Source organism: Malaya genurostris, chromosome 1 (genome assembly GCF_030247185.1).
Source record: "Malaya genurostris strain Urasoe2022 chromosome 1, Malgen_1.1, whole genome shotgun sequence".
NCBI classification, from domain to species: domain Eukaryota; kingdom Metazoa; phylum Arthropoda; class Insecta; order Diptera; family Culicidae; genus Malaya; species Malaya genurostris.
Window position 1 is genome coordinate 70,690,808 of NC_080570.1, and position 14,088 is coordinate 70,704,895.

Sequence of the window (14,088 nt, forward strand, 5' to 3'; positions counted from 1 at the left end):
CCGGTTCCGGTATTAAAGTGCGATTAGTGAAAATTTACAATTTCATGAGAATTTTTGCACAAGCGATAGCGAAACGAGGTGCACATTTTTATAAAACTCTAAAACTCTTCATCTAGTTGGCAGATCTTGTTAGTTAGTGAATATATAAAACTGCTTTGGGACTACTAGTCTCCGGTTTCCGCTTCCGAAAGTACCGATAATAGGGAAGAAAATCTCCAAAAACGGAACTCACTTCGATTTCTCAGCAGCGGTAAGCCGATTTTTACGAATTTTTTCTCATTGTCTTTAAATATACTGTGCAATGTCATCCTGATCCGACTTCCGGTTCCGATGTTATAGTACGATGAGTATCAAAACATTCAAATCGTCATTGAAAACGACGATGCAAAACTAGTAAGGAGTGTATCGAAAAGTAGTTAGCAACATTGATTATTGCGAAAAAAAACATATATTGACATCAGTTTTCGATATGTTGTAGAAAAATTACATTTTTATGCATTTCACTGATTATATTGAAAATCCTAGTTTCTGTGAAACGCTCGAACTTTGGACTTGACATTCATCATTAAATTCTGCACAGTTACTTTTGTGACTTTCCTGGTGGCAGGTGTCCAGTTTTTTTAAACTCCTGCATGTTTTGGGACACTGTACCTTCCTTCCGAAAGTGCCGCTTGACAATTGCCCAATACCATTCAATTGGCCGAAGATCCGGGCAGTTCGATGGGTTGATGTGCTTTTCCACGAATTGTACATTATTTTTTGACAACCACTGTAGAACAGAGTTGGCGTAGTGGGCTGAAGCCAAATCCGACCAGAAGAGAGGAGGAGCCTTATGCTTTCTGTACAGTGGCAGCATTATCTTCTTCAAACATTCTTCCTCGTACACCTTGGCGTTAATTGTGCCCTTTGTGAAGAAAATCGACGACCGCAAACCACAGGTACAAATTGCTTGCCAGACCAACACCTTCTGCCCAAACTTGTCCATCGCCACCGTGGTGTCAGCGTCGTCTAGGTCCTGGTACACCGATTTCGTATAATATTGCGGTCCGGGCAGCGCTCGAGAGTCTTCCTTGGTGTAGGTTTCGTCGTCGATCAGGATGCATCCGTCTTTATTCTGTAGAATCCGGTTGTACAGTTTTCGCGCTCTTGTTTTGGCCTGAACTTGCTGTACCAGGGACTTTTCGGCACCTTCTGTTTCTTGTACGTTTTCAGGGAGTTCCGAACTTTGATCCGTTGAATCATCCCGATGCTGGTGTTGAACTGCTTGGCCAAATCCTGCGTCCACGCCGATGGGGTTTTCCTGATGTACTCAACCACTTTTAAGTCTCGGCCGGGCTGGCTGGGACTCGTTTTCCTACCGGATCGGAGCAAATCCTTTATGGAAAGGGTCTTACCGAACTTCTCGATAGTATTTTTGACACTGGTGTGGTGCACTTTCACCCGTTTTGCAATGTCGTTGTACGTGACACCACTTTCTGAGCTCCAAGTGTGCAGAATTTTCTTTCGCGTTTCCGGATCAATTCGACTCATCATTGAAACGATAAACCTACCGAAACCATTCGATTGCGCAGCTTTTATTGACATGTAAATAAACATGTCACCGCAAAACACGAATAGAATGAAGCCATTTCAGAGTAATAACTGTTTGAATGTTGCTAACTATTTATCGATACACTCCTTACGCGACGGTACGTGCGACTTTGCTCCGTTTGCAGGGTGCTTTGTTCAATTTTTTATAGCGTGCAGGGTTGCCACATTAAAATTGATATTTTTCAGATGAAAAAAGTAAATTTTCAATTCTTTTATTCAATTTGTATCTACTTGTTAATGTTATCACAAGATCATGATAACGATGCAATCACTTGAAAAATTGAATAGTGAAAATTGGCCCAGAGGGCCAAGTATTCTATATTATTTGACACAGTTCATCGAGCTGAGCAATGTATTTGTCTGTGTGTGAGTATGTATCAAATATTGTCACTCATAAAATAAAAATCTCGTAGTTCCACAGGTTGATATTGAATTTCACACCGTCATTTAGAGCGAAGAGATAAATATTCTAGATTTGGCTTAAAACTGATTCAATTTGTAGGCTAAATTAATTACTTACTAAACGAACCGACTTGTGCTATACTGGTTCCAAGTTTCCGGTTTCAGAAGTAAAGGAAATAGTGGTTAAAAAGCTTAAAACGAGACTCACTCAATTTTCTCAGAGATGATTTGATCGATTTCGACAAACAGGCTCAAACAAAAGTTCCTATAGTCTCATAGGCTCCTGTTTAATTTCATCCAATCCAATTTCTGCTTTTAGTACTATAGAGTAAAGTGTGTTCAATCATTTAGTGCGACGATTCAAAATGAAGAAAAATTCTCATTGACTTTATAGAACTGTTAATGTTAGTTTATACCCAAAGAAAAGTTTCTTATTTTATTCGAGATTGAAAAAAAAAATGTTCAAAAAATCTTCTAGTGATATATTTTTTAAATATAAGTAATTTGAGAAAGGCATCATTACACCACTAGGTGGATTAAAACAGGTTTTTCCAGTGTATTTTTCAATGTAGAGTATTCAATTGGTTTCCAATAGCTCTTCTAAGTACAGTTTTATAATTTCAAGTTAGAACGGTTTAAAGAAAATCCATGACATCATCCCCTTTTTAAAAAAAATAGCCTTGTATCGGATTGGTATCTTTGTAAAAGAAATAGATTGCAATACTGAAGACGTGTGCAAAGTTTCATCCAAATCGGAGTGTGAGAAATCTGATAACTTGTTACTCCTTTTTGAATATTATTTTTTAATTCTGTTGGTGAAAAAGATTCATAATTAAAGAACTCGGTAGTAGTTATGTCCGAAAATTGGTCACGCAAAACGAATGTACAACTACAGAAACTGCCACTTCGAAAAAACTAAAATGATTTTGCAGAGTATGCGAAGTTGCAGATGAATCTGCAAATCTTACCCGAAGTGAACAAAGCATCAGAAGAATTTTCGGTTGTTGACTTCTAGCAAAGCCACGATAATCCGCACCCGCGAAAGAGTGATAACCGCAATAGTGAGCGAGCTAGACTAGACAAAAGAGCACATCACGTATACCACCCGAACAGCTGTTGATCGTGAGTCGGTAATGTGAGCGATAGCAAGCTGGACAAGCTTTTAAATGCGTTATTATTGTCCATCATACTGTGACTTCTGTGTGCTCTCTTATCAGCTGTAGAGCTCGTCGCGTGTAGTATAGAGTAAAATCTGTCGCATCCATCGTACCTACTGAAACGAAAGAAAAAAGTGATTTTGTGGGAAGATCATGATTTTGGCCAAGCAGTTGTGTCTTTGTGTTCGATAGACAGTAGATTGATTAAGTGATTTAGTGTATCTTGATTCAGAACGATCATGAGTATCGATACGATGAATGATCTACGACAAAAGTACAAAAATTGGAAATCCTATATCAAGGTCAGTGAGTGTTACAGTATGCGTTAAATTTTAAGCTATTGATTTTATAATTAGCATAAATTTCCTAACTGAAATCTTCAATGCACGCTACTCTGCCCATGGTAACGAAATCTCTGTTGCTGTCGAAGCTCGGCTAATTCGATTGCCGCCCAGTTGTATGCGCAACGAGTGTGGAGAAACTTTTCTTTTCGACTGTGATGTTGAGAAAAAAAACCATCATGGTACAATTTTATTCGGTGTTTACTCACATCTCTGTCATATGGCAATGATCATAACATAGTACTTCACATGGAACGTCATCTTATCGCCCTGATTTTCGACACAGTTACGTTCCGCAATCATTACATTCTAATTCGATGAGCTTCCCTCTGTGAAACGGAAAGTCATATCACCGTTGAGACAGTATGAAATGATCGTGTTTTTGAGTACTGAGCACGACGTAAATGGCACTGATTTCAAAATGCAGCTCGAAATGATTAACCTCTACAGACATTTGCTTATGAATTAATTTCCTTCAAGTAAAAAGAACGTAGGAGGATTAAAGCAGCAGCGACACAAATAAGGATTGGGAAAACATCTCAAATTATGAGTAAATTTGAAAAAAATTGAATTCCATGTAATTGAAATTAAATTCTTTCTGCACTACTGAATCATTCAAATGTGTTAAGTGTATGGTATCGATATCAGTTCTTTTTTTTGCTTTGATCGTGTCTGGTTTTCGTTTACTGTACCTTCCATCACACCACGTGTATATTTCCGAACTTAGCATTAATACGTCAACGTTTGTTTGTTTCATGGGAAATTTCGCGGGCTGAATCATCCGATGACTATGCAACAAATTAATCGTTTGTATGATATAATAATAGATATCATTTGGTTGAAGCATTTATCGTATAAGATCATCGTGCTAAGTGAAATTGTCTTACTGCTGGGACAACGGTTAGAAAAAAGCAAAAAATGGTTTTCTTATATAAAAAATAATAGCAATGAGCGTTTGCATGGAAAGAAAGTAAAACGGTCCGTATTGATACTAAAGTGTCGCTAACTGCTTAAATATTTCCAGAATGTCTAGATTGGAACTGCAAATAATTAAGGTAATTGACCGGAAAAGTTATGTCTTGTTCCTATTCCATACGCATACTTTCCGAAACTATAAAACTGTGAAGGCATTTTGCTTATATGGAATCAATTTCATGATCTTAACAATATAATGATATAATTATTATCGATCCCAAACTATCAAGAGAGACGGTCTAGCATATCTGCTCATATGGGAGAATTCATTACAATCATCTTCGATATACCATCATGATTGTTTTTGAAGAGCTGTCTAGAAAACGATATATTTGATCCAGAGCTTAAGTTAATGTGTCGGCTTGTAAATGAGTTTATTTGTTTTCCCATTGTTTGCGGGATAGAATAACCGTTGAAAAAGGGCAGCAATATTGGCTCGTCAGCTTTCTAGTGATCAGAAGATATCTCATCAAAATGTAAATGTACTTCGACTCATCAGTGCATTAGCAGTTTATGTTGAACTGCTAATACCATCTCGAAGTTCAACATAAACATTATTTTATAGCCAACCCGTTCAACCGGTCCCAGATCTACGAATAGAATAACACTGATTCTAACAGATTTTACAAAAAGCAAGAAAACAAGAGTTGCCGTTTAGGATTTGGTAGCAATGGTTAGATGATAGTTTTATAATCAATGGGTAAATCACAGTTCAATCAGAAAATCTATCCAAAATTGTGCAGATATTTGATGATTGGCACTGAAAAATGTTTATATTCCAAACTTAGAAAAGCAACTCATATCCATGATTATCGAACTTGAGATATTACAACTCTCTGTCTAACTAAATAAGTAGATGGAACTGACACCAAATTTCGTTCGTTTTGATTGTTGATAAAAAAATACAAATATTAAATTTAGTCGTTATATGAAAAATGGATGTTATCACAGATTACAGATGTACAGACTCGAGCTTTTTTCCAAAAACCTGTGTATTTTTGAATTCGCGAATTTGCGATACATTTCCTGGAATTTTGAATTTGCGATACATTGCCTGGGTATCTGTTATTTGAGCTTTAGATTACATCAAAACCAACATTTTGCGTGATGTGAATGAATCACTCAAAACGGTGTCGATCGCGGTGACATCTACATGTATTTGCCAGGTCGCTCATTCTAAAAACGAGATTAGTCCTTTCCAAAGCTATTGCATGGAACTAAAACCAAAAATATACATATATGTACTTGTATATACTTTTATCTGTAAAAAGTATGATACTGATATATTGTTTAAACCAGGGGTGAAAATAAGCAAATTTTTTGATTCACAGTAAATAAAAATAGTCAGTATTATCTTTTCATATCACATATTTATTGTAGATATTTTAATGAATTTTGAAAAGGATGATTTTTGAGGAAGATAATTTTTGGTTTTACTTAGAATTTAAAAAGGTCTTCAGTTTCATTTCCCACAATTTAAAACATAATCGCAATTCTAGTTTTGTTGTCCAATTTTTTAATTCACGATGTTCGGTTTTTTGATTCACAATCGGATATCTTGATTCACATTTTCATGCGCAAAATGGGCTTATTTCTACCTCTGGTTCAAACAAAAATAAGTGATTTAAAAAAACTGTTATAATCCACCTAGTGATGTAATGATGCCCTTCTCATGTCATATTAACTTTTTGATGTGGAACACATCTTTATTTTCTATACAGGGGTGCAAATCAGAAACTCAAGGAATGAATGAGAATATTTCTAAGATTCGATTTGAATCTATCAAGCCACGTATTTTCAATTATAAATGATTGAAATTTTGATTAGTAGCGAGCCGTGGCGTATTTTGTCTGCTAAAAATCTCCGGCGTATCGGATTTCCCTGCCATAGACAACGGTTTGAAGCAGTAAGCGATATATCAAAGTGAAAGCATCGCTCTGATAGGTCAATCGATGCAAAAGCGAAACTGTTGGAAGCACGCGAATTCATAAATAGAATTGAAATTATAGTTAACGTTTCAGTCCTACGCGTAGCATGCTAGAGGTAGGTTGTTACTAGACAGCAAGACAAAAAGTGCCATAAAACGATTTGAAGTTTTAATTGGTATGCTCTGATCTTGTGTCATGCAAGCTCGAATGAAATTCCATGTTATGTCGTTTCGCCTGAGAAATTGGCAACTACTCCACGGTAAACTTTGAGTGCTTAAGATAATTTTTTTTATTTATATAAGATGAACTCGATTGATAATGAGAAAAAGTTTATCGCTTCAGCCGAAATTTCAGAATTGTAGAGAAACTTAACGCTAAAAAAAACTGCTTGCATACAAAATCTGAACACAAGCTTGGCGAAGAGAAGCTTAATTATCGAAATCGCAAGTATGTACAAAGATATAATTGCATACATTTGGGATATTGGTGTAATTTCGTCAGCTATAAAACAAATGCAAATCAAGACAAATGATGTTCAGTGTTGGTTCGGATTGATTGAACTTTTTGATTGTAGATCATTAGAAATTGTGGTGGCCTTGTTCCACATCAATGGCTCGAACAACCCCATGGGGCTGATCCTTGTAGTTTTTTGCAATTATTTTAGCATAATTGGGGCCTCAGTCATAATGTACGATAGTAAAAAGAAATGATTGCCAATTACATTACAATAAATGCTACCTCTAAGCAAAAAGTAGGTGTCATTTTCAGATTCGATTTAAAAAATTTTTTTCATTTCGTTGCACTTTAATTTCTTATCATGTTCATATACATATATTCCTAATCCGCCTGTATTGGGGATTTCTCTTCTGAAAAATATTGGATTTTTCTGAAAATATAGATTTAAATGTAGTAACCCTCCACCAACTAGCAGGATCTACCAACTACACTGAAGTCTTTTTTATGCGAGTCTAAGAACCGCATAAAAACCGCATAACTCTGAAAATTCGCATAAAAAAACCGCATAACACTGAAACTTCGCATAAAAAACCGCATAACTCTGAAACTTCGCATAAAAAAGTCGCATAAAAAAGACCTTAGTGTACATGAATTTACCAATCAGTTTGATACAAATTTGCACCTCATTTCGGCATCACTAGTGAAAAAAATATTCATAAAATTGAATATTTCTCACTTATCGCGGTGTTAAAGCGGAACCGGAAGTCGGATCCGGATCGACTTTTTGAAGAATTTAAAGAACTTATATTTGCTTCTTAGTTTGCGAAAATCGGTTGGAAAATTTCGAATTAAATTTGCACATATTTCCTTGAAATTCTGGAACCGGAAGTCGGATCCAAATGAAATTCAGGAACTTTGTATGGAACCATAACACCTTTCATTTGAATCTGAGTTTGCGAAAATCGGTTCAGTCATCTCTAGAAAATTGAGTGACATTATTTGTCCGATATACACACAGACATTTGCGATCTCGACGAACTGAGTCGAATAGTACATGACACTCGACCATCTGGTCCTCGATTGTAAAGTCGGTTTTCACAGCGATTGCTTAACCATATATATATATATATATATATATATATATATATATATATATATATATATATATATATATATATATATATATATATATATATATATATATATATATATATATATATATATATATATATATATATATATATATATATCGCAAATTTAACTACCCCTCAGTAACTGGTAATGTAAAAACTAGAGTGACTATAATCAGAGTGGCGACAGCTGTTCGTTTGGAATGACAGCTACCAGTTCCAAACGAGCAAACGACCTGTCAATTCAATGTAAAGCTAATGGAATGTTTTTAATTGTTGCCAGCATTACGGATGAGATGTCGTCACTCTGGTTATAGGCACTCTAGTAAAAACGAAATTGATTCAAAAAAATTTGGAACTGGCAACACAAGTTGATAAATTGTTGATTTTGAATAATAGTTACTATAACCTTAGTTACTGTGTATTAAAGGCACGAGAAACGTAAACGAAACAAATTCCGAATCGTTTTGCGAATCGCGGAGAATTTAATTTGGATTTATCAACTACCTCGAATGGAAGTCTTCTCATGGTACTCTAGTCATGGGAACTGCGCTTATCATTTTCGATTAATATGGAACCCGTTTGTGGCCACTCACTCTAAACCCACCCAAATCAGTGGTAGAATTTTCTGATAAATCGATTTTGAATCAGAAAGCTGGGATGCATCAGGTTAGTTACAAATAAAGAATAATGTATCACTACACGGTGAAAACCGGTGATTGTGACCCTTATTATCGGTATTACTTCACGGTGAAAATCAAGTGAATAAAACTCATTATCACGAAAGTCGATTCAGAGCAAAAAGTAATTACTTAGGTGAGCTTGTGGTTATTACGAACATCACATTTGTTGGAATAATAGTTTTTTCACTACAGTGATTACTTCACTGTGGGTGATACTGGTAATAAGGAAAATCAAGTGAAGTGACATGTAAGTGAAGTGAATGTAAAAGTGGAAGTGAGAACGGTAATACTGGCCACAGAATGCAAAATTTCGAAATGCAGAATCGGGGTGGAGATTAGAGAAGCGAGCGTCGCATCAGAAAAATGTTCCACCGTAGGAAGTCTAGAGCGATAGCTTATTCTGAGGAGATATAAAGCATGAGATGGAATGGGATTTCAAAGAACAACTTCGACAAATCGCTGTAGCTCAAAGGTTTGATGAAGTCAATGAGTCAAAAAAGATTGTATTTACTAAAACCTGATTTTTTTTTTGGATGGTATTCTCATTAAAAAAAAGATGTGTTTTTGAACTTGTACACGACGAACGTTTTCAGTTAAAAAAATATTGGGATACGACATGGCAGTACTTCTCATATATTTCCTACATCATAAATACGTTAGACATTATAAAAGACACAAATATATTTTGCAATTTTGCTTTCACAATTGTTTTGTCGTGAATACGACTTACTTTACTATGGGGTGCCTTTTCAAAATTAGCCATATGGAAGAATGGGCAGAACTTAATCGTGAATATCTCGAGTTGTATTAATGGTAGCAACATAATTCTTTCACCATTTCATCAAAAATATGATCAGGAATTTAGGATAATATTTTAAACAGTGTGAGATAACCACAAACAACTCAAAAATCAAGTTTTCTCAAAATTTCACAATAAAGCGGAAAACTCTTTACTTTCGCTTGGGTTTTTCGCGCAAGGACGACGATTTTGAGGTAGTCAGGCACATTTCTTCAACTGAATGCGTATAAAAGGGGAACCGTGGTGAAAATCGATCATTTCTTTTCGTGCGTTCGATGGTAGCAGACGTCGTGGGAGGTAAACATTCAACCAACAGCGACGGAAAGTACACCTTCTGCGTGGTTAAAACCTCAAACGCTCAGGTAGCAACTCTCATTCGCTTGCTGGCCATCAAGGCGAGAAGGCTGCCATCGCGGGAGTCAAACCAGCAGCGACGGAGAGAGCACCTTCTGCGTGGTTAAAACCTCAAACGCTCAGGTAGCAACTCTCATTCGCTTGCTGGCCATCAAGGCTAGAAGGCTGCCATCTCGGGAGTTAAACCATCAACCAGCAGCGACGGAGAGAGCACCTTTTGCGTGGTTAAAACCTCAAACGCTCAGGTAGCAACTCTCATTCGCTTGCTGGCCATCAAGGCGAGGTAGCAACTCTCATTCGCTTGCTGGCCATCAAGGCGAGCAGACTGCCATCGCGAGAGTTAAACCATCAACCAGAAGCGACAGAGAGAGCAGCTTCTGCGTGGTTAAAACCTCAAACGCTCAGGTAGTAACTCTCATTCGCTTGCTGGCCATCAAGGCAAGAAGACTGCCATCGCGGGAGTTAAACCATCAACCAGCAGCGACGGAGAGAGCACCTTCTGCGTGGTTAAAAACCTCAAACGCTCAGGTAGCAACTCTCATTCGCTTGCTGGCCATCAAGGTGAGAAGGCTGCCACCTCGGGAGTTAAACCATCAACCAGCAGCGACGGAGAGAGCACCTTTTGCGTGGTTAAAACCTCAAACGCTCAGGTAGCAACTCTCATTCGCTTGCTGGCCATCAAGGCAAGAAGACTGCCATCGCGGGAGTTAAACAATCAACCAGCAGCGACGGAGAGAGCACCTTCTGCGTGGTTAAAAACCTCAAACGCTCAGGTAGCAACTCTCATTCGCTTGCTGGCCATCAAGGTGAGAAGGCTGCCACCTCGGGAGTTAAACCAACAACCAGCAGCGACGGAGAGAGCACCTTTTGCGTGGTTAAAACCTCAAACGCTCAGGTAGCAACTCTCATTCGCTTGCTGGCCATCAAGGCAAGAAGACTGCCATCGCGGGAGTTAAACAATCAACCAGCAGCGAATTTAACTACCCCTCAGTAACTGGTAATGTAAAAACTAGAGTGACTATAATCAGAGTGGCGACAGCTGTTCGTTTGGAATGACAGCTACCAGTTCCAAACGAGCAAACGACCTGTCAATTCAATGTAAAGCTAATGGAATGTTTTTAATTGTTGCCAGCATTACGGATGAGATGTCGTCACTCTGGTTATAGGCACTCTAGTAAAAACGAAATTGATTCAAAAAAATTTGGAACTGGCAACACAAGTTGATAAATTGTTGATTTTGAATAATAGTTACTATAACCTTAGTTACTGTGTATTAAAGGCACGAGAAACGTAAACGAAACAAATTCCGAATCGTTTTGCGAATCGCGGAGAATTTAATTTGGATTTATCAACTACCTCGAATGGAAGTCTTCTCATGGTACTCTAGTCATGGGAACTGCGCTTATCATTTTCGATTAATATGGAACCCGTTTGTGGCCACTCACTCTAAACCCACCCAAATCAGTGGTAGAATTTTCTGATAAATCGATTTTGAATCAGAAAGCTGGGATGCATCAGGTTAGTTACAAATAAAGAATAATGTATCACTACACGGTGAAAACCGGTGATTGTGACCCTTATTATCGGTATTACTTCACGGTGAAAATCAAGTGAATAAAACTCATTATCACGAAAGTCGATTCAGAGCAAAAAGTAATTACTTAGGTGAGCTTGTGGTTATTACGAACATCACATTTGTTGGAATAATAGTTTTTTCACTACAGTGATTACTTCACTGTGGGTGATACTGGTAATAAGGAAAATCAAGTGAAGTGACATGTAAGTGAAGTGAATGTAAAAGTGGAAGTGAGAACGGTAATACTGGCCACAGAATGCAAAATTTCGAAATGCAGAATCGGGGTGGAGATTAGAGAAGCGAGCGTCGCATCAGAAAAATGTTCCACCGTAGGAAGTCTAGAGCGATAGCTTATTCTGAGGAGATATAAAGCATGAGATGGAATGGGATTTCAAAGAACAACTTCGACAAATCGCTGTAGCTCAAAGGTTTGATGAAGTCAATGAGTCAAAAAAGATTGTATTTACTAAAACCTGATTTTTTTTTTGGATGGTATTCTCATTAAAAAAAAGATGTGTTTTTGAACTTGTACACGACGAACGTTTTCAGTTAAAAAAATATTGGGATACGACATGGCAGTACTTCTCATATATTTCCTACATCATAAATATTATATTTCCTACATCATAAATACGTTAGACATTATAAAAGACACAAATATATTTTGCAATTTTGCTTTCACAATTGTTTTGTCGTGAATACGACTTACTTTACTATGGGGTGCCTTTTCAAAATTAGCCATATGGAAGAATGGGCAGAACTTAATCGTGAATATCTCGAGTTGTATTAATGGTAGCAACATAATTCTTTCACCATTTCATCAAAAATATGATCAGGAATTTAGGATAATATTTTAAACAGTGTGAGATAACCACAAACAACTCAAAAATCAAGTTTTCTCAAAATTTCACAATAAAGCGGAAAACTCTTTACTTTCGCTTGGGTTTTTCGCGCAAGGACGACGATTTTGAGGTAGTCAGGCACATTTCTTCAACTGAATGCGTATAAAAGGGGAACCGTGGTGAAAATCGATCATTTCTTTTCGTGCGTTCGATGGTAGCAGACGTCGTGGGAGGTAAACATTCAACCAACAGCGACGGAAAGTACACCTTCTGCGTGGTTAAAACCTCAAACGCTCAGGTAGCAACTCTCATTCGCTTGCTGGCCATCAAGGCGAGAAGGCTGCCATCGCGGGAGTCAAACCAGCAGCGACGGAGAGAGCACCTTCTGCGTGGTTAAAACCTCAAACGCTCAGGTAGCAACTCTCATTCGCTTGCTGGCCATCAAGGCTAGAAGGCTGCCATCTCGGGAGTTAAACCATCAACCAGCAGCGACGGAGAGAGCACCTTTTGCGTGGTTAAAACCTCAAACGCTCAGGTAGCAACTCTCATTCGCTTGCTGGCCATCAAGGCGAGGTAGCAACTCTCATTCGCTTGCTGGCCATCAAGGCGAGCAGACTGCCATCGCGAGAGTTAAACCATCAACCAGAAGCGACAGAGAGAGCAGCTTCTGCGTGGTTAAAACCTCAAACGCTCAGGTAGTAACTCTCATTCGCTTGCTGGCCATCAAGGCAAGAAGACTGCCATCGCGGGAGTTAAACCATCAACCAGCAGCGACGGAGAGAGCACCTTCTGCGTGGTTAAAAACCTCAAACGCTCAGGTAGCAACTCTCATTCGCTTGCTGGCCATCAAGGTGAGAAGGCTGCCACCTCGGGAGTTAAACCATCAACCAGCAGCGACGGAGAGAGCACCTTTTGCGTGGTTAAAACCTCAAACGCTCAGGTAGCAACTCTCATTCGCTTGCTGGCCATCAAGGTGAGAAGGCTGCCACCTCGGGAGTTAAACCATCAACCAGCAGCGACGGAGAGAGCACCTTTTGCGTGGTTAAAACCTTGTCTTGTTCCTATTCCATACGCATACTTTCCGAAACTATAAAACTGTGAAGGCATTTTGCTTATATGGAATCAATTTCATGATCTTAACAATATAATGATATAATTATTATCGATCCCAAACTATCAAGAGAGACGGTCTAGCATATCTGCTCATATGGGAGAATTCATTACAATCATCTTCGATATACCATCATGATTGTTTTTGAAGAGCTGTCTAGAAAACGATATATTTGATCCAGAGCTTAAGTTAATGTGTCGGCTTGTAAATGAGTTTATTTGTTTTCCCATTGTTTGCGGGATAGAATAACCGTTGAAAAAGGGCAGCAATATTGGCTCGTCAGCTTTCTAGTGATCAGAAGATATCTCATCAAAATGTAAATGTACTTCGACTCATCAGTGCATTAGCAGTTTATGTTGAACTGCTAATACCATCTCGAAGTTCAACATAAACATTATTTTATAGCCAACCCGTTCAACCGGTCCCAGATCTACGAATAGAATAACACTGATTCTAACAGATTTTACAAAAAGCAAGAAAACAAGAGTTGCCGTTTAGGATTTGGTAGCAATGGTTAGATGATAGTTTTATAATCAATGGGTAAATCACAGTTCAATCAGAAAATCTATCCAAAATTGTGCAGATATTTGATGATTGGCACTGAAAAATGTTTATATTCCAAACTTAGAAAAGCAACTCATATCCATGATTATCGAACTTGAGATATTACAACTCTCTGTCTAACTAAATAAGTAGATGGAACTGACACCAAATTTCGTTCGTTTTGATTGTTGATAAAAAAAT

At 37.8% G+C, this 14,088-nt stretch overlaps 1 protein-coding gene across 1 annotated transcript in view; it reads left to right on the plus strand.

The window, feature by feature from the left end:
* Positions 1-3,143: 3,143 nt before the first annotated feature.
* The window catches only part of LOC131440379 (lysM and putative peptidoglycan-binding domain-containing protein 2), a 32,274-nt gene continuing 21,329 nt past the window's right edge, over positions 3,144-14,088 (plus strand). The window contains exon 1 of the mRNA XM_058611637.1: positions 3,144-3,451. Within this exon, the coding sequence (XP_058467620.1) occupies positions 3,389-3,451 (63 nt within the window). The 5' untranslated portion in view covers positions 3,144-3,388. The remainder of the gene's footprint in view (positions 3,452-14,088) is intronic.